This window comes from Dromiciops gliroides, chromosome 5 (assembly GCF_019393635.1).
Source record: "Dromiciops gliroides isolate mDroGli1 chromosome 5, mDroGli1.pri, whole genome shotgun sequence".
In the NCBI taxonomy this organism is placed as follows: domain Eukaryota; kingdom Metazoa; phylum Chordata; class Mammalia; order Microbiotheria; family Microbiotheriidae; genus Dromiciops; species Dromiciops gliroides.
The window spans coordinates 124488599-124509981 of record NC_057865.1 but is presented as its reverse complement, the minus strand read 5'-3'; the positions used below and the strand labels follow the sequence as shown (position 1 = coordinate 124509981).

The window sequence follows — 21383 nt, the reverse complement described above, 5'->3', positions numbered from 1 at the left end:
GGTCTTCTTTGGTACAATGCAGGGTTTGATATGTGTGGTGGTAGAAATGACTCGTGTAAAAACAAAAGGAAGGCACAAAAAATCATTTTAAAGTATTTGAGCAGTTTTTGTGTATGTGTAAATATGTTATATTAAAGAGGTATATGTACATATATATATGCATAAATCAATATCTTTCTCTAATTTGCAAAAAAAAAAAACCACCTACTCCTTTTATTCCCTAAACTCCCATGCCCTTTCTCTATATACCTGTAGGTTTTTTAATATTTAAATATTTGCCTTGGTTTCTGTTTTTTATGTATATATCTATATATAGATCTATGCATGTGTATACATACACAGATATACATTTATATACAATTCACCTTTGTGTGCACACTGAGACTGTTGGGCCTACCTATTTTCATTATTTTGACAAAATGTATTAGATTACCCATAAACATGACACTGATGTAATCCAGAATTTTAAATAATACTCAGCTGATTTCTCCAGTAGATGTAGTTTTAGTCAGTTTCTTGGCTGGAATCAAGAAGAAAAGGACGCCTATGGTTAAGGCAACAGTTGAATCTGTAGCAAAGCCTGAATACCTAAGGGAAAGTTATTAATGTATTTATTAAACACAGCATCCTAAATTTATGGGAAGCAAATACCAAATGAATTATCCTATAAGCAATTGTGAAGCTATTTGTGACTTACTTTATGAACCCTGACATAAAAATCATTTGTATGCCACCAAATCATTTGCATAGAAATGGGCACCCCAAAGTCTCAGAATTACTGCCTAATGTTAGTGTACCAATCTTTGCTGGAGTCGGGAAGACACTGGATTCAAGCCTTGCTTCTGACACATTGTAGCTGTGTGACCAATGACATGTCTTTCAACTTCTCAGTCTAAGATAAGTGGCCAGGCTCTATCAGTTAAAGGAGTTTTTACACAAAAGCTCCCCAAACTACTGAAATCAATGGTCTAGACGAGCCCCTAAAACCCAAATCAGCTTAAATATGTGTGTGCGTGTGTGTGTTCTGGAGTACTATATCAAAGTGCATAACTTTCTTGCTATCTGGAGATGCTGGTGTGGGAAAGCAGATCTCTATGAGGAAAGTGTCTGGAGCAGGCATCTGCCTATACCTCTTAGGTATGTCCCCAAATTCCCTATTTAAATATTATCAATATTTTGGTGATTTAGTGACATGTAGCATGGCAGTATAAAATCCATCACCTAGGTCTGTTATTCCACACTGAATATGTTTTGATTCAGTGAAGTGGGACCATGATATAAGGGGGAGTCTAAACACTTTATATTTCAGTGCCTGTATATGAGAGAAAATAGCTGGGTACAACAGAAACAGGAAAGCCATAATTGGTGTACAGTCCAACATTTGGAAGCTTGTCTCTGGACTTGTGGGGAAAGGGTAAGTAATTGGGCTAGAACACTCTGCTGGTGCTTTTAGCTGAAACTATTTGTAGCTTTGGGTTCTGGTCTCTTCTCCCACCCCAACTCCTCCATGTATATACCAGCATCAATGGAAAGGAATTCAGAGCCCTGATGGAAGGGAAATCTGAATGGCACAGTTATAGCCATCCCTATTCTGGACACTGGAAGAAAAGCAATGCTCAAGTACTCAAGCACATTAAATTCCAATCTTGCATAACAGAGTCAAAAAGTTTTTCCTTTGAATTATTGTCATCTTTTCTTAATTATGGTGTCAGCAGATTGAAGTTGGAGCAAGTGTAGAAAAGGCCAGGCAAATTTTGTTACCCTCACCTGCCTTTCTTTATGCCAGATTCCAGTGGGAGTGAAATGTGATTTTTTAGAGGTACTGAAAATAGCTTCCTTTCCAAGATAGACCCCTAGTTTTATAGGGGCCATATTTTAATCATTTCAACTGATTACTGACATTTATCTTTTGGTCTCAATTGGTGATCTCAACAGTATAGGGCATTCTAGTAACTTGGGTATCAAGCAGAATTTGAACCCATATATTTCTAACTCCAAAGCAGACATTGTCAGCACTTTACACTCACTCTCAGTTGCTATTAACTCATAGATATTCCTTTCTCCTTATTAAAAAGCACTGGATTTCAAGCTAGAGGACATAGATTCAAGTCTACCTATTACTTAAAACTTGTTTGGACTGTGGTTCGGTCAGGTAATTTCCCTCCATCTCAGCTCATCTGTAAAATGCTGGGGGGGGGGGGAGATAGTTCTAAATGGCCTCTGAAGTCCTATCTAGCTCTAAATCTATGATTTTATGAAATACTATTTTGAATAAAAACTACAGGCATGATTTTACAGAGCTGCAGTACAAATGAAGGAGGGAAGCAGTATGTACAATGAAAATGAAAAGACCACTGTGTCTACAGTCAAGATAATCTGGGTTGAAATCCTGTCTCCGACTCTACCTATATGACCTTGGGAAAAATCACTAAACCTCCGTTGGGCTAACTTTCCCCATCTAGAAAATGAAAAGGGCCCTTTTTAGTTCTACATGATACTCTTAAGAAGGCAGATCCAAAACTAGATATGCCTTTAGAGCCATTTGGCTCCTTGAAAACAGGAAAACCATATGGTAGAAAATCATTTGTATAGAGCTTAGGTCCCAAAGTCAGTACCTCTCCCTGGTGCTACCTTTAGAAGTTTGTCACAACATAAAAATTAAATGTGTATCTAATTACATATAGATTAGAGAAACAGTTTGGTATTGTGGCGATATGTCCACCCTTCAAGCCAAGAGGACCTGGGTTCGAGTCTTGCCTCTCATACATATTAAACCAGTGACAAAGAGCAAATTGCATAATTGTTTAATGCCCTAGACAACTCTAATAAGATTGCAATTTGTCAATGGAGGGAGTTTACACACTGGAAGTTACATACACAGATGAAACCATAGGCCCAAACCATACACATGTTTTTATGTGTGTACATAGGGAGGGTAAGGGAGAGATATTATTTCACTATCCCTTAACATGGCAATCTTCAATATCTATTTTATCATCTCTCTGAAAATCATAATCATCCAGATAAAGCATTTTCTTTTTCACCATAATACATTTTCTAAAATGAGTCTGACTTGCTTGAAAACAAATCTATTTTCTTTACTGGCCGAGCAAAAAGTCATCATGGAGTGAGTCACTCTATTGAAGTCACCAGCATCTACAGCAATAGTCGTGCTGGGTTTCTTTTATTTCAGTTGTAATTGCTGGTTCTGTATTTTGCCAAGATAGACTAGGCTTCCCCGTAACCTCATTTTGTTTAATATGAAGTGACACATTGCATTCTATCTAGGTCCAAACAGATGGGATGGAAACACTAGGAGGTAGCCATAAGACACAGTATTTGGATTTTGGATAACCTATGAATAGCTCCAAACTCTATGAAGGGAAGAGTTATGTCATGTTTTCATAAATATATGTAATGAAACTACCTTGTTTAATAATATGTTTACATGTAGTATAAAGCTACCATTATATTTCTCATAATTATTATGGTTTATATAGATGGGGTTATTTTAATATAGCATAAATAGATATCAAACCAGAAGAGTTTTGTAGGAATTCTATTTGATTCACCCAATTGATTTGAGTTAACCTTCATTTACAAATTGTTTTGTATTCTTGATCTTTTCTCCATCTCATACTGTTTTCTAGGTCAGTAGTATTAACACATGGGTCAGCAAGCAATACCCTGTGGCCCCAATTCAGCTTGCATACATGGGCCATTGTTTGCCAACCCCTGGCCTGAGATAAGATCATGTTCTGACATGGACTCAGGAAACTGTTTGAATCCTAGCTCCAACACTAACTAGCTGAGTAAGTCACTTCCCTTCTCTAAGAATCTATTTTCTTCCCTTTACAATGGGGATCCTAGGATCACTGACACAAAAAGGCAAAGGAAGTGTAGGCACTTAAATCCTTAAATGTAAAGATAAGGACACTGCAGCTTAGAGATTGAATGATCTATCTGAGGTCACAAAAGTAAATGGCACAGCAGAGGTTCCGGGCTAGATTCTGAGTCCAAACCCAATATTTCCTCTTTACCATCTTATCATTTTAAAAAAGAAGAAGAGGAGAAAAGAGGAGGAGATGGATGGGCATTCAGGTGGAAAAGGTTTACAAAGAGCTAGATGTAAATTCTCATTTGATCACCACAACTACCCAGTGAAATTATACTTAAATGTATTTTTTGTTTGTTTTGTTGGGTTTTTTTGTGAGGTAATGAGGGTTAAGTGATTTGCCCAGGGTCACACAGCTAGTAAATGTCAAGTGTCCAAGGCCAGATTTGAACTGGGGTCCTCCTGAATCCAGGGCTTGTGCTTTATCCACTGTGCCACCTAGCTGCCCCCTTAAATGTATTTATGATCTCATTAATGTGGCTATTTATAACATCCCTATGCCCACCCATTCTGTGTGGTGTCTATATATGTCACTTATATTCTCTAAACCTCAGCTTTTCAACTATAAAATACCATGCTTTGCATCTATGCCACTCAACACGGTGCCTGGCCCATAGCAGCACTTCAAGAAACGCTTGTTACTTATTGATAAGTAATCTTGTATTTTGTACTAATCAATGGGATTTTTACTTTAATTAAGGTTTGGATTAGGTGATCGATCTCTAAGGTTCCTTTGAACTCTGAGATTCCAATTCTTCTATAGGAACGAAGAACCACAGAGAGTTTGGCTGAATTCATGAATGTGTATTTCTAATGGGTCATCAAAGTAACTTCAAATGAATCCGGCACAGAATCCAAGAATATTAGAGCTAGAATGAAACTTGGAGAATAACTAATCCAAGACACTCTCATTTTGTAGATGAGTAAAGCCCCTTTATTCAATGTCACAGAGTGACTAAAATGGCAGAACCAAAACAGAAACCCAGATCCTACATCTTCATAACTACCTCTTTCCATTACCCAATGACCTTTTGGGTTAGATGTCAGCACTAGTGAAGTGGAGAGGAATTAAGACCTGGATTCTAGTCCAGGTTCCTGAGAGAAGCATCCATGATGAATCAGAAAAGACAATATGACAAAGGGTGGCACTTACTGTGGAAAAAGTGAGGCCCAACCAGAAATAAAGCCAGGATCGCGGCTAAACCACAATAGAGCCATGACAATGAAGAGGACCAAGGTTATAATTTCTTGAAACCTGTAGACAAAGTCCAATATCATCAATACTTGTTTGTCTTAATTGTAATATGTATACGCTACTCCGGAGCTATCATCAGGTTCTGTGGTATTGTTGCAAAGTTAAAAACACAGGGTTATTCATTAGCCTACTAAACACTCTAGAATGCAAACCCCGTAAGTCCACAGACTTTGTCTGAAAGTACTTCCCTCATGGTAAGTGCTTAATAAATATTTGTTGAAATAGTCAAGTTCTGTGTGCATAAGGCTGCACATTGTCATTCACCTTATGGTTAAGATCTGTCATTTCACTGATGTCAGTAACTCCTAAGTAGCTACACCCCCTATCAAGGCTGAGTGGGAATTTTGCTACAGCTCAGTGCTTCTCAAAATGTGTTCCAGGGACCTACTGGGGTTCCCTGAATCCCTTTCTGGGGGTCTTTGAGGTAAAAACTATTTTCATAATAATACATGTTTTAATTTCTAATATGGTTGTTGCTAAGTTATTTTCAGTTGTGTCCAAACCTTTGTGACCTCATTTGGGTCTTCTTGGCAAAGATACTGAAATTATTTGATATTTTCTTCTCCAGCTTATTTTACAGATGAGGAAACTGAGGTAAACAGTGTTAACCTACTTCGCCAGGGTCACATAGATAATAAGGGTCTGAGGCCAGATTTGAACACGGGAAACTGTCTTCCTGATCCTAGGCCGGGCTCTCACTCCACTGCCCCACTTACCTCTAGTATGGTAAATATATTTATCTAGTGCTGCAGATAGACATATAACACCACATAAAATAAGAGTTTTAGGAGGAAGGTCCTCAATAATTTTTCTGAGTCTAAAGGGATCCTGAGACAAAAAAGTTGGAGGTCCACTTTGCTAATTTATAGTCCTAGAAAGCTGTGGGAGTCACTTACAGGTTGTGATTTGCCCAAATTGTTATGATTCTAATGCCATTCCTCTTTCCTTAGCTTTATTCTGTCATGGACCCTTTGGGATTGTGGTGAAGCCTATGGACTCCTCAGAAAAGTGTTTTTAACTTATATAAAAAAAATACTTCAAATAAAAAGTAAATAAATTATATTGAAATATAGTTGCTTTTTTTTAGAAAACTTTGCAGAGCCCTGGTCAAAGGGGGAGGAGGGTTATATGCCTTTTTTGAATGCATACAGAAATACATCCTTGCAGCCTATATACATACCATGATTTTATTTTTTTTCCTGCTACATAAGCAATAGTACACCTTACCTCATTGGTCCAAGTTTTCGGTACTCTTCCTTAATAACATTAGCACAAGCTTGTTCTTTGACCGTTTTGGTCTTGCCACACTTGAACATTTCTTTTAAACTGCAATTAAAGAATTAAGACTTTTAAAGCATCAACAAAACAAGAATATATGGTTTTTACCCATAAGGCTCTCATCTGAAAACAACTGTGTAAGCTTTATAAAACAAGACTCGACTCCCCTGTTATTGATAGAGAAAAGTCTGTGTCTTCCCCCTTCACCCCTCCAATAACCTTTCATCTATCTACCTTCTCAATCTGCAAGGCCCACTTTCAGTACTTGCTCCTCTGTGACCCCTTCCCTGATCACTGTGAAACATTTTCTTTCTTTCTTTCTTTTTTTTTCAGGGCAATGAGGGTTAAGTGACTTGCCCAGGGTCACATAGCTAGTAAGGTATTTTCTCTTTTTAATGATTTTTTTTGGACAATGAGCACCATATTGTATACTTTCTAGTTTTGTAATTCACTATTTTATTGTGGATTGACTGGCCCCTATTTTTTTTTCCTGTGTGCATATGTCTTACCACTAGAACATGAATGTAAAGTCCTCAAGGACAGGGATTTCTTCCTACACTTTTTGTTCCCTGGACCACATACTTGACATGATGATTCAACGCACCTAGAAGGCACAGTCCATATATTTTTTTTTAATTAAAAAAAATTCTTTACAAAGTTAACTTTTTTGTTTCTTTTGTTTTGTTTTTGTGCTTTGGTGAGGCAATTGGGGTTAAGTGACTTGCCCAGGGTCACACAGCTAGTAAGTGTTAAGTGTCTGAGGCCGGATTTGAACTCAGGTCCTCCTGACTCCAGGTCCAGTGCTCTATCCACTGTGCCACCTAGCTGCACCCATATTTGTTTAACTTGACTGTTCCCTAGACCAGATAAAAAGGAGGAAATATTACCTATTACAAGTCAGCCACTGGCTGCTTTAAAAATATTATCTCATTTTATCTTCACAACAACCTTACAAAGTAGGTACTGTTATTATCCCTATTTAACAGCTGAGAAAACTTAGGCAAGCAGCAGTTAAATGACTTGCCTAGAGTCATACAACTAGTAAGTATCTGAGGTTGGATTTGATCTAAGGTATTCCTGACCCTAGGCCACTGAGCTGGACCTTACATGAGGAAACAAAGTACCTAGATGGTGCTGTCCATATTATTTGATTAATACAGCAGTAATCATGTTCAATTAGGCCATCCACCTTCTATTACAGAGTTATTCTACTCCATCAACCTTGTCCAAAACCTGGTAAACACTCATGTCAAGTGAATATACCCCCATAGCATTAGCACAAATTAAGATTTTACCCCATAGTCTAGATAGTCAGGAAAGAAGGTGTATCCTAATAGATAAAGTTCAACTCTGATTAACCTCAAAAGCAACATCACTACTAGGCCTGTACACCAAAATTCAAAATCAAGGAAAGGACAAAAGGACCTCTATGTACAAAAAATATTTATAGCATCTCTTTTCATGGCAGTCGAAAATGAGAAATGAAGCGGGAACCTTCCAATTTGAGAATGGCTAAACAAATTGTAGTGTATTCATTTAAAGGAAGCTTATTGTGCCATAAGCAATGATGAAATGGACAAGTTGAGGGGAAAGTGGGAAGAACTTTTATGAAATGTTGCAGAGCAAATATAACTAGGAGAACATTTTACACAGCAATGACAATATTATGGAGAAAGTTGATCTTGAAAAACTTCAGAACTATGATCAACACAATGATAAAGCACAAGTTCAAAAGAATGGGGATACCACTTCTCTTCCAATAGAGAGGTGAGGAACTTATAATACAGAAAGAGACATACATTTACAGACATGCCTAACATAGGAATTTATTTTGATGGATTATGTAGATTAGCATTGAGGGATTTATTTTTCAGGGTTTAAAAAACTACTTAATTGGGTGGGTATAGTAGAAAGAGCTGATTAATGAAAATACTTGCTAGTTAAAAATAAAAGTTAAAAAGTAATCCACAAAAATAAAAAGCATTTATATTGTAGTTTATAATAAAACACTCCATCCTATGAAGTCTCAATAATAATATTTCTTAGTCTTAGCTCCGACTGTCATTTAGTTTCTAACAATAATGTGTCCTGTGGAGCAAGATCATTGCTGAGGAAATGGTCAGTAAATCAGAGAATAGAGAGTAATGAGATCACTTGCTCTATATATCTTCCAATTTCCAACACACTACCCCTCAAAAAAAATTTTATAACCACAATTAATGAGCAGAACAATGGAGTTACTTTTAATTAAAAACCACCTAGAAGATGTTGAATTTTCATTATTATAAGTCATTCTAGGGGGCAGCTTAGTGGCGCAGTGGATAGAATACCAGCCCTGGATTCAGGAGGACCTGAGTTCAAATCCAGCTTCAGACACTTGACACTTACCAGCTGTGTGACCCTGGGCAAGTCACTTAACCTTCATTGCCCTGCCCCCCCAAAAAACCCCCAAAAGTCATTCTAGTAACATATAGCATGTCATCAGAAACATGAGCCTGTCACATGGCACAACTGAGATAATCAGTGGATGGCCTTTGTGTTCTATTGGTATCCACACACTACTGAGAGACCTAGAGCAAGGTCCCTTGGTACTCTGGATGAGCCACCCTGTAGAGGATTTATGGGAGCAGTTGGAGAAAGGTTGTTCAGGATGAACAGATATGAATGACCTATGATTTTTATCATTGCAGGGAGTACCCATGTCTATTTAATCACAAATTCAGTAACAAAAATCTATACATTGTCATATAACAAATGCTAATATTGCTAGAAAACAATCCATAGGCCACCTTGAATGGACCACTTGTGATAAACCCCATTTTGATATCCTCTGCTCTGTAGGGAAAATAGAGGTAAAACAAACACTAAGTAATCTTCCTATGAATAGTTATCCAAATAACAGACTGAACACAAACCTTGTTGCTCTATTCTGGGGCAACACACAGTTAAGTCAAAAACCAGATTGGCTCTGCTGAAAATGAAGGTTAATGCCTTCACAAAGGAACTGATGAAGCAAATGACAATACATCAACCTCTCTATTTAAATAACTTCAGTGGCACTGATGAATGAGACTCCCTTCCCAAATATGTTTGGGTCATTTATAATGGGTGAGTTAACTGTGTTAACAGCCAACCCACTAATCAGAATGTATGGTACCCTGCCAAAAGAGCAGCTTATCATTTCTGTTTTTCGATCTTTAGCCTCTGGAGGTGAGTACCCTGGCGGGCTGAAAAGGACAATGAAAAATTAGCTTAAGAATGAAACTGTGCAGCATCTAACCAATAGTGGATAGCAAAGGGAACTGTTTAAACATGCCCACTGATCATGATTTATGGACTTTAACTCATTTATGTACTTCATGGGAAATTTTTTTTACTCCATCACACTGAACACATTTCAATACATCTGTCCTTTAGATAATCGTAATTTCTCCTCCTTGCACTATGTTATTTTCAAATAATAATAACTGCATTCCTATTTTGTGAAGTTATCATTTGCCATAGCAAATATATGAAACTATTTTGTCTCTTAGGTGAGATATATTCACTCCTGAATTGGGATTCCTATGCCATCTACCTCTTATAACACTTGCTATGAAATGATATTGGTTCCCAAAGAACCAGATTTCCAATAGAGCCATTTAGTATGTAGATGTCCTCTCCCTGCTGTTGCTCACCTGCTGATCTCAGTGACACGCCACACATTTGCTTCCTTGGGAGAGGTTGCTACATACTGTGTACACAATCTGGACAAATACATTTTTAATTTTTCTAGCTCTATCTCCCACCCTCTGGTAAAAACTGGCAGCTCTGGAAAGAACCCAGGAAGGGGAGGAGGGAAAGAAGGATGTCAGCAGGCTGGCAGGCTATGAAAATCTGCGCAAGGGGTTGCCTTGTGCCAAAGCCTTTGTGAATGCAAGACACCAAACTTGTTTGCAAAAATTTAAAAAAAAATGTTGCTACTCACCAATAGGCAGCCACTATACTCAAGTTATTACATTACTGGTTTAGGATATCATATGCTGCTTTATTGATGAGCCTTGAAATAATTTGAATACAATACTATTCTCAGATGTATTTTAAATGTTAATTGCCTTAAAAATAATTTATAATGTTTCCTTTAGGAGTTTGGATATGAATGTACAGGATGCTTAATGTTTTTTTCTTTTGCTAAAAAATATGTTTACAATTTAGATCTTTAAACAAGAAAAACATTGATCCATCTAAATCAACTTGAAGTTCTCCCTATGTGAAACTCATTGTATTTGATATTGTACTGGATTCCTTTAAAAATGTTTTTTTTTCCTTCAGGAATTATGGCATGTACAGTTCTTTATTGATATGGAATGTCCTATCTTGGGAAGTAGTGTGAGCTTCCCCCTCCATGGAAGTGAGGAAGTCTTCAAGCAAAAACTAGGTGACCATTTGTTAAGGATATTTTAGAGGGGTTTTTGCTTAAGTATGAGTTGGGCCAAACAGCCTCTAAGGTCCCTTAAAAGCATATCTTTGGGGCAGCTAGGTGGCGCAGTGGATAAAGCAAAGGCCCTGGATTCAGGAGGACTTGAGTTCAAATCCGGTCTCAGACACTTAACACTTACTAGCTGTGTGACCCTGGGCAAGTCACTTAACCCCAATTGCCTCACCAAAAAAAAAAAAAAAAAGGCAAAAAAAAGCACATATCATCCTGTGATTCTCATCACAATTAGCCATCCTACTTTATCCATAAGTGACATATACTCATTTCTTCTTTTGAAATGATATACCAAGTGGGAGGCTGATATAGCATAGAATATTTCTTAGTTAATTTTCCAGAAACATAATATATGAAATTTGATAAATTAAATTCACATTTAATGAATAGAATAAAAATTCTCAATTTCTTTTTTTAAAAACTTTTTAAAACTTTTTACTAAATTTATTTATATATGCAGGGCATTGAGGTTTAAGTGACTTGCCCAGGGTCACACAGCTAGTAAGTGTTAAGTGTCTGAGACCGGATTTGAACTCAAGTCCTCCTGAATCCAGGGCCTTTGCTTTATCCACTGTGCCACCTAGCTGCCCCTTCTCTTAACTTTTAAAAATGATTCCATATCTAGTTTCATAATGTCAAGATAGAGTATATGTCTGCTAGAACCTCACTATAATAAATGGTAATGCTGTGAGACTGCTTTATAGAAAAGAGCAGCATATAAAGAGGGTATTTGGCTCTTTAAATAAAAATATTCTCTAAGATGAGGTCCGATTTTGACTATACTTAGACCAAAATGAACTCTATAGTAGTGTTAAACCAAGATTCCTGTGCATATTTACATGTGTAACTACTTTGCCCATGATTCATTCACCTTTAGTTATGCCATAAATAGCAAATGTTAACTTACTTGAAACCAAGGAAAAGCCACTGAAGCCAGATCCAGGACAAGAATAGAAGAATAATTGCAGCCGGAAAGGAAAGCAAAAACCAAGATCCAAAATTGATGCAGCGACATTCTGGGTAACGCCTGGGGGAAAAAAACAACAAAAAACAACAAAAAACATAGGCTAGGCTAGGTTAACATCATAAGACAAACAAATGTGAAACCTCAAGGATTAATACCAGTGGACAGCTGGTCTAACCATTTTCCCCTCTGTTGCTAGCCAAAGGAGGCCTTCTTGTTACTTGGACTATCACCGACAACAGTCAGCCACAAAATTATTGCTGTGCCCCAGTAAAATCTGGTTTTCATGGGATTTGATTTTTGTGTCCGTACCTAAGACCACAGTATGTGCTTGGAACTGGAGATGAATGAGTAGAGGAAATAAAACAGATGAGAGAAGAATTGAGGAGTTAATCATATAGGATGGTTATCCTCATTAGACAACAAACACCTTTAGCTACAGATCCTGAAATTTTATTTCTGTCATCCCTTATGCCTTCTTTATCTTCTTTATCCTTTTCCTTTCTTTTCACTTGCCCATAGCAGTAACTTCCACTTTCCTATCAAGCAAAAGTCAAATTCTTTGTTTTATTTCTCCCCAGAATGATTAGGAGATTGGGGAAGGGAACGCATTCTCTCTCTCTCTCTCTCTCTCTCTCTCTCTCTCTCTCTCTCTCTCTCTCACACACACACACACACACACACATACACGCAAGCGCTCGCATGCAAATTCTCATTCTCATTCTCTCTCTATATATATATAGACACATATGTATGCATATATATACATATATATGCCAGCATGTGTGCATATACTTAGGTCCAAGTATGTATATATGTGTGTGTAGATATAGCTGCATATGTATGCATGTGTATTTATGCAGTTGTTGTTCAGTCATGTCTGACTCTTGGGGTCCCCATTTGTGTTTTTTTTGGCAAAGATACTGGAGTTGTTTTGCCCTTTCCTTCTCCAGCCCATTTTACAGATAAGGAACTGAGGCCAACAGGACTTGCCCAGGGTCACATAGGTAATAAATGTCTGAGTCCAGATTTGAACACAAGAAAATGAGTTTTCCCTGTCCCCCAAGCCCAACACTCTATCCATTGTGCCACCTAGCTGTCCATGCATATGAATATGACTACATATATATGTATGAGAATATGTATATATAAATCAACATATAAATATATGTATATATAAATCAACACAGGTATGTATATATGCAAACTTTTGTGTATATGTACATATACATGAATATACACATGTATATCATACATATCACAGTACATGTGTGCATATATGCATATATAATTTTTGTGTTTCACCAATAACTTCATATTCATTACCTCAAAGGAAGGGTTAATAACAATAAATACAACTTCCTGTTACTGCTCTTTTTTATAGAGCTGAGAAGAAAATTGTTAGGATATCTGTAAAACTCATCTTTTTTTAATAAAGACTTTTAACTATAAATTTAAAAATCATTCACTCTAGTTTTGTGCATCAACATCTAAGAGCCTAAGACCTTATTTACATTTAATATCCCTTCATCTTTTATAGGCTGGTCCCTAATGGTGCAAAGACCTTGATAGCTAAAGACAAGGAATTAGGAATTCTATATTCTAGCTTTCCCAGCTGTTTTCTTTACATTTTAGAAATTCATTTCTCTCTGGGATCAAGACATATCATTAAAAAATAAGAAGTCAGGAGCCAAGATGGCAGATTAGGGGAAATCCGGCTGAACTTTTCCAATCATTCCTCTCCAAACAACTTTAAAATAATATCTCAAATCAAATTTTGGAGCAGCAGAACCAACAAAGGTCAGGATGAGACATTTTTCTACCCTAAGAAAACTTAGGAAGTCAACAAGAGAAGTTTGTGACATCAAGGTAGATACCTCTTTGTAGGATACACATGCAACAACAGCAACAGTGACTGCAGCAACAGCTTCAGGAACCCTCAACCCAGAGATAGTAAGGGAGTCAGCCAACTGGTGAGAAATATTGCTGAGGTATCCTTTATGGGCACTAGGTATGCCTGGCACTGGTTGGCAACTCTATTGCCATATGCAGTTCTGGGTTGAAGTTCCATGGCAGAGATGAACACTGTGGGGGGGGGCAGTCAAAAGGGAACAGAGGCCCTGGTTGCAATTTCAAGGCAAAGAGAGTGCTAGCACTTGTGGCTAAAGGATAACAAAGTCTCTTTCTGGGTAAAAACCAGAGTGCAGACCAGAGGAACAGTGACCATACCTCTCCCAGGTTCTTAACATATTGGAAACACCAAAAACTTGCAGACCCCAAGAACTACCTCTGAAAACTGTAGCATGAAAAAGCCTGAAGCATGGCACAGTGCTTCCTTAACTCCAGGTGAGCAGAGCCTAACTTTAACATTAAGTTCATAGTGAAGAAATACGCTGGAAAATGAACAAACAACAACAAGGGACTTGACCATAAAAAGCTACTATGGTGGCAGGGAAGACTGAAAAATAAACCCAGAAGAAGACAACAATGCAAAAACAGCTACTCCACCAAAAAACCCTCAAAGAAAAACGCTTATTGGACCCAAACACAACAAGAATTCTTGGAAAAGTAAAAGAAAGAGATGAGTGGTAGGACAAAAATTGAGAAAAGAAATGAAAGTGATATAAGAAAATTATGAAAAGAGAATTGGTAAAAGAGGCACAAAAAGTACTGAAAAAATAATGCCTCAAAAAACAAATGACCTAATAGAAAAAGAGGCACAAAAATTCACTAAGGAAAAGAGCTCCTTAAAAAACAAAATTGGCCAAATGTGGAGAAATCTCAGTGGAGAAAATAATTTATTAAAAATTAGAATTGGACAAATGGGAGCTAATGGCTCCATGGGACACCAAGAAAGAATAGAGCAAAGTCAAAAGAATGAAAAAATAAAAAATGCAAACTATCTTATTAGAAAACATAACTGACCTGGAAAATAGGACAAGGGGAAATAATTTAAGAATCATTGGATTATCTGAAGGCTATGATCCAAAAAAGAGCCTAGACACCATTTTTAAAAGAAATTATTAAGGAAAATTCCCCTGGTAAAATAGAAATTGAAAGAATCCACTGATCAACTTCTGAAAGAGATGCCAAAACGAAACTTAGGGAAACTACATTTTACTAAAAGGTATTATAGACAATGAAGTACTATTTTTAAAAATGACAAATTTTTTCTGATAAAAGTCTCATTTCTCAAATAAATAATGACTATAGAACTGAGCCAAATGTATGAAAATAAGAGCCATTCCCCAGTTGATTCATGGTCAAAAGATATAAACAGGCAGGTATCAGAAGAAAAAATTAAAGTTATCTATAGTCATATAAACAAATGCTCTAAATCACTATTAATTAATGGCAAATTAAAACAGCTCTGATGTACTACCTCACACCCATTAAAAATTAGGAAGGTTTGAGGGGATGAGAGGAAAATTAGGTACACTAATGAATAACTAGTGAAGTAGTGAACTGGTCACACCATTCTGAATAACAATTTGGAACCAGACACAAAAGGCTATAAAATTTTGAATACCCTTTGACCCAGAATTACCAGTACTATGTCTATATCTCAAAAAGATCAAAGAAAACGAATGTTAATGTACAAAAATATTTATAGCAACTCTTTGTAGTGGCAAAGAATTGGAAATTGAGACAATGCTCATCGATTTTGGGATGGCTGAACAAACTGTGGCATATGATTGTGATGGAGTACTATTGTACTGTGAGAAATGGTGATGGGGGCAGGGGGTAGTTTCAGAAAAACATGGCAAGACCTATATGAACAGATGCCAATTAAAATGAGAACTAGGAGATCATTGTGTACAGTAACAGCAATTTGTAATGATGATCAACTGTGTGAAAGACTTGACTGTTTTGATCAATACAATGATCCAAAACAATTCCAAAGGATTTATGATGAAAAAAATGTTATCTACCTCCAGAAAGAGAAAAGATGAACTCTGAGTGAAAATTAAAGTAGTTTCCCTTCTACATTCTGAATCTCCCCATTGTGCATCAATATATCATGGGTTGGCATAAGAAATTAAATGGAAATTTTTGAGGAGTTTTGTGGAAGCCACAGGCAACATATGAAGATGAGCAGACCACACAAAAAAAGTTTAGAAACTCATAAATGCATAAAACATATGTATAGTATTGTATAATATCAATATTTTATCTTTTAATACCATAATAATTCAGACTTCTTCTCTTATAAGAAGGGAGAGCCAAAAATTTTTACATAGATTTTCCAGATCACAGGGGAACCATTCCTGTTACTCCATGATGTGGAAGGGATGACTGTATAATTTTTCTCACTCTTATTTTTTTCCCTTTTGGGGATTTTGGTTAATATGAAAATATGTTTTACATGATTTAACATGTATAATTGACATCACATTGCTTGCCTTCTCAGTGGGTGGGGACAACATGGAAGGGAGGGAGAGAATTTTGAACTTAAAATTGAAAAAGAAAAGAATGTTTAAAAATAAATAATAAATTAGAAAAAAATTAAATTATTAGAATGTTTACCTGAGAAAGATGAAAAGATTAACTTGCAGCTTTATAACAAGCAAAAAATAACACTAAACAAGGAATAGCTAAAGTATACATAGCAGGTTAGGGAAAATAAACTTTCAGAAACCTCACCTGAGAACTACTTATATTTAAACAAAGTAAAAACTTGCTTGTGTTTGCTATAATTGCATTATTTACCTTACTTGGAAACTTCAATGATCTATGATTGTGCCCTTTCCTCTGTGCCTATCAAAATCCTTCTGTAAGTCAGTAGACAATATTCAAGCATTACTGTAGTAAAAATGTTTACTACTCTGTTAGTATCCTGGTGGCTTTTGTTTTGTTTGTTTAAAACCGGATTTGTGATTTCCCTGGTATAGGGAAAGGTACTGGGTATCAGTAAGGAAACTGCCCCTTCCAATGGCAACTGTTCTGCAACCAATCAGGTCACTGAGAGGATCACATAGATAGTATTTGTCAAAGGAAAGACTTGAACTCCCAGAGCTCCTCCTGACTTGGAGCTTAGCTTTCTATCTTCTGCACCATGAATCTGAAACTAGTGATAATGCTCTATAAATTTAGATAGTCCTGGATCAACAGACACCATCTGCCACCAAACCCCTAGTTAAATTCATGGATAGACCTACTGGAATCTTATCTTTAGCTGGTATAGATTCTAGGAACCTATAGTCATTTCCATTCTATAGTAAGGTGCAGGAGCAGGATTGTACTCCAACTTTAGTTGGGGGAGGGTATTGTAGGGAAAAAAAGAAAAGAAAAACTCTGGTTTGGCTCCAAAGAGTTTATTGGAATTTACTGGAATTGGTTAAGAACTAAATCTATTCTGTTTTATTCAGCTAACAGAACTGCATAAAAATGCCACTTTTGTGTACATCAATTTCCCTAAACCTAGCGTCCCTTATCTCTCTCTCTCCTTTCTTTCCTCTTTCCCACCTTCCTTCTATTTGTAGCTCCTGCCTTGATATCAATGTGGAAGCTATATACTATAAGGTTATTCTTACCTGTCAGAACTATGTAGGATTTGGTAGACTCAAGAGAAACATTTCAGAACCGTTATTTTCATGGGAAAACTTTTCTTGCCTTTTTAAAAAAGTATGGTTAATATGGAAATATGTTTTGCATGATTTTACATGTATAAGTGATTTCATATTTCTTGCCTTCTCAGTGGGTGGGAGAGGGCATGGGAGGGAGGGAGAGAATTTGGAACTCAAAATTTAAAAAGAATAGAATGTTAAAAATGGGTAATTTTCAAGGATGAAAAAGCCCAGAAAAACTAAATTGAGAATTGTTTTTCCTCTCTTCCTCTCTCCCTTTAATCACAGATTTGAGGAATAGGAAAGAACAGAATTAGCTAGACTGTGGTAATAAATGTATCTCCTGGTTCTTAGAGATGGCTTCTAATTCTTTGCTCTCGGTTAAACAACCCAAATTTCATTTCATTAACAAATTGTAATCTGTGCATCCAAAATAAATAATTCAATTTGTGAATATCAGTAAGTTATAGAATTCTATTATAAACTGAATGCCAGGGGACAAGCATATTGCTCATTTTTCCACAATGAGGAAGATTCACCATATATCACTGTACACAGCAGATATGATTTGACCTGCAATATAACTGAATCAATGGTGCAGGGCAGTGCTTTCTAACAGGGATTTTCTATATTGAAGCCAAGACAATAATCTCTTTCAGAGGAAGTCTGGAATAACAGCTTGGCTGTCACAACTTTCAGGTCTGACATTAAATTGATGAGGGACTTTAATTCCAACCAAATCCCAGGAAATGATCCCTTAAGAATGTATGTAATCTTGGATTTTTTTCAGCTTGATGGCAGATTCTGGCCATTTGGTTCACTATAAGCACATGCCCATACTTATTACCATTCTGTTGATTAATGAGTGTGTTGATTATTTTGGGGTCAAAGAGACTTTCTAGCTTTGCTTTTATGCAGTTTCAAAGGTTTTCCATGAAACAAAGATTTGAATGGGTCTTTTTTATAAACATATACACATACACACACACACACACACACAGAGAAATATGTATATGTATCTACATACATATAGATATAAGTGTAAGTATAGATAGGAGGGGTTTGGATGCCTCAAGAATACTTGCCTGGAATCTCTAAATATGGCATATAGTGTAAGTATGTACATACACACACACACCCTTCTTATCTATTTCCCCTGTACCTTGGAGACTTACATTTGGCATAATTCTTAAAACAGGATCCCCATAAACAATGTTGTTTTTTTTCCTGTGAACTCCAGTTTTATGAAATCAAAATGGTCTTATTTGGCATATAAAGAATACAGTCCATTGATGATATATAAATTCCCAGCTATTTTATGTGCATCTAGGTGATGCAGTGGATAGAGCACTGGGCCTCCAGTCAGAAAGAACAAAGTTCAAATCTGGCCTCAGACACTTACCAACTGTGTGACCCTAGGCAAGTCACTTAACCCTGGTTGCCTTAGTTTCCTCAACCGTAAAATGAGCTGGAGAAGGAAATGGCAAACTACTGCAGTATCTTTGCCAAGAAAACCCCAAATGAGGTCATGAAGAGTATGACATAATTGAAATGACCAAAAAACAGCAATTCAATGACGATACAATAACTTCTCTTCAAAAGTGTGTTTTGTACTCATGGATATCCCAGTTAAAGTCCACAAACTGGCAAAAAAAATCACAAATGGACAGTAACTTACTAAATATGTCTACACTGATATTTCTATCCTCAACCTAAAGCCTTACTTGCTTTAATGAATGCCTTTTGTTAGACATTGAATAGTCAGAATTGCAAGCAATGCTTTTTCCCACTAATAGATTCTCTTTTATTCATTTTGATCTGAAAACAAAATGAACATGTAGAATAAGATTCAGACCTAGAGAATATCCTCTTCTTATTATCAACATGCCCACCTCTCTACTTTAGGTCATTGTCACCTCTCACCTACACAATCTCCTGGAAGAGAATTTAGAAGCCATCTTGTCCAACCCCATCAAGATGAGAAAAAATGTTCACAGTCACCCAGTAAATGGTAGATCCATGCTTCCTGTATGTAACAGAATCTTTCCACCACCAGAGCCTCACCTATTTTATAGTTTTCTAAAAAATTTAAGGCTCCCCAGATAACTGATCCCCCCAAATAATACAAATAAAAAGTGTTGCTACTGAATATAGCCTGCACAAAATTAGGACCTATAGAGAGAACATAAAAGACTTTTTCAATAAACTCAGATAATTAGTTCACTCCTATTAATGTTATACAGAAATGCAGCTGTCTCTACTGATTTCCTCGTTATACATCAACAGAGGGGATATACAACCAATGACTATGGTTTGGTTTAACCAGTTATACCCTCATCTTTTCATCCATAGCTAAGGTAATTTTTTCCCACTCAGGCTAGATCTACCAAAGAAAAATTTCACATAAAAATGCATTTTCTCCCCACTCCCAGTGAATTGTCAGGCTTATCATAACTGAAAACAACTATCCTATTTGGGACATTATTTAATAAACTCTGCATATTTGTATTTGACTTTTCCATAAAGCAATTTCACCATCTATTGTAAAGATTAAATAAATAAGAGGTTGGTAGACTTCCTCTAGTTCCCAAAGGATATTGTGGTTTCTGTGAGATAGCTAATCATTACTTTAAGCAGATAGTTTATGTACAAAGCAGAGGGAAAAGGTCACATGTGAACCCTTCCCCATCCAAGTCCCTAACTAGATTATGAAGTTCTGAAGTATTCTTGCCTAATATTTCTCGATCTCCACTTAAAGTTCCGTGAATGTAGTAGATCATAGGATCATAGATTTTTATCTGAAAGGAACATTGAAATCTATTGGGTCCAATTGCTTCACTGTATAGATAAGGAAACCAAGGAGAAGAGTGGTTAAGGAATTTTCCCAATGCCAAACAGCTGGAGTCTGAGGTGGGTTTATAATTCGGGTCTTCTTGACTATAAGCTCTACACTCATTCTACTGAACCATTTACGTGCTACATCCAATAAGCATTTGTTAAATGAGTGAAGTGCCTACCAACCATTTTGAATCTGAGTAAATGTGTGGCCAATTTGAGCCCAAGGGGAAGCAATAGATTCCTCTGTCTGGTTTATGTGTCAAAAATGAGTTATCTAATTTCTTCCATTTTGACTCTTTTTAAACAAGGGCCCTTTTTAACTAAATGCAGATGGGAGAGACAGGCATTGAATCTGAGCATTGAAAAACCACATGAATCCTCTGAAGACATGGGACACTCAAAATGAAAACCAACAAAAATGAGCATTAGTGTTCCTGAAAAAGATGCCAAGGATTGTCAAGAGGATAAGATATGGTGATGTGGCAGCTGCTTTGGAATAAAAGGCAATCACCACCCAATTCCAATCTTCAGTAGATAGAAGAAGAGTTTCACTTTTCTTGTCATAGTTTTAAACTCCTACAACATTTCCTATTGAAGCTAAAATACATTTGGATCAACTGTTGCAATGGCATTTTATTATGTGTTGTGACATGGACAGCTAAAAAAAAAATTACAATATTCATGTCACTAAAGACCATAATAATAACTTGACATTCACATGGTACTTGAAAGTTTGCAAGGCAAATAATGCAAATATTATTATCTTTGTTTTACAAATGAGGAAATTGAGGCTCCAAGAATTTTAAGAGACCTGTGAATGGTCACCCAAGTTAGTTTGAGGAAAGATTCCAGCCCAGGATGCCTAAGTTAAGCCACTACCACATGATTTCTCTCTGCATTAATGGAAAATAACAATATTTCTCTTACTTCTAGAATTAGTTGGCTTTTCTCCTTTTAGTTTTTAGCTTTTTATATATCAGAAGAGAATTTATTTATTTCAAGTTGTACATTATCCTTTTTTTTTTTTTTTGCGGGGCAGTGGGGGTTAAGTGACTTGCCCACAGTCACACAGCTAGTAAGTGTCAAGGGTCTGAGGCTGGATTTGAACTCAGGTA

General features: G+C 36.5%; 1 protein-coding gene across 1 annotated transcript in view; it reads right to left on the bottom strand.

The window, feature by feature from the left end:
- Positions 1-21383, bottom strand: part of SLC13A1 (solute carrier family 13 member 1) — a 109337-nt gene that overhangs the window by 13825 nt on the left and 74129 nt on the right. The window contains exons 10-13 of the mRNA XM_043967575.1: positions 11807-11926; positions 6378-6476; positions 5049-5150; positions 482-588 (exon numbers count right to left, since the gene is read on the bottom strand). Of these exons, the coding sequence (XP_043823510.1) occupies positions 482-588; positions 5049-5150; positions 6378-6476; positions 11807-11926 (428 nt within the window). The remainder of the gene's footprint in view (positions 1-481; positions 589-5048; positions 5151-6377; positions 6477-11806; positions 11927-21383) is intronic.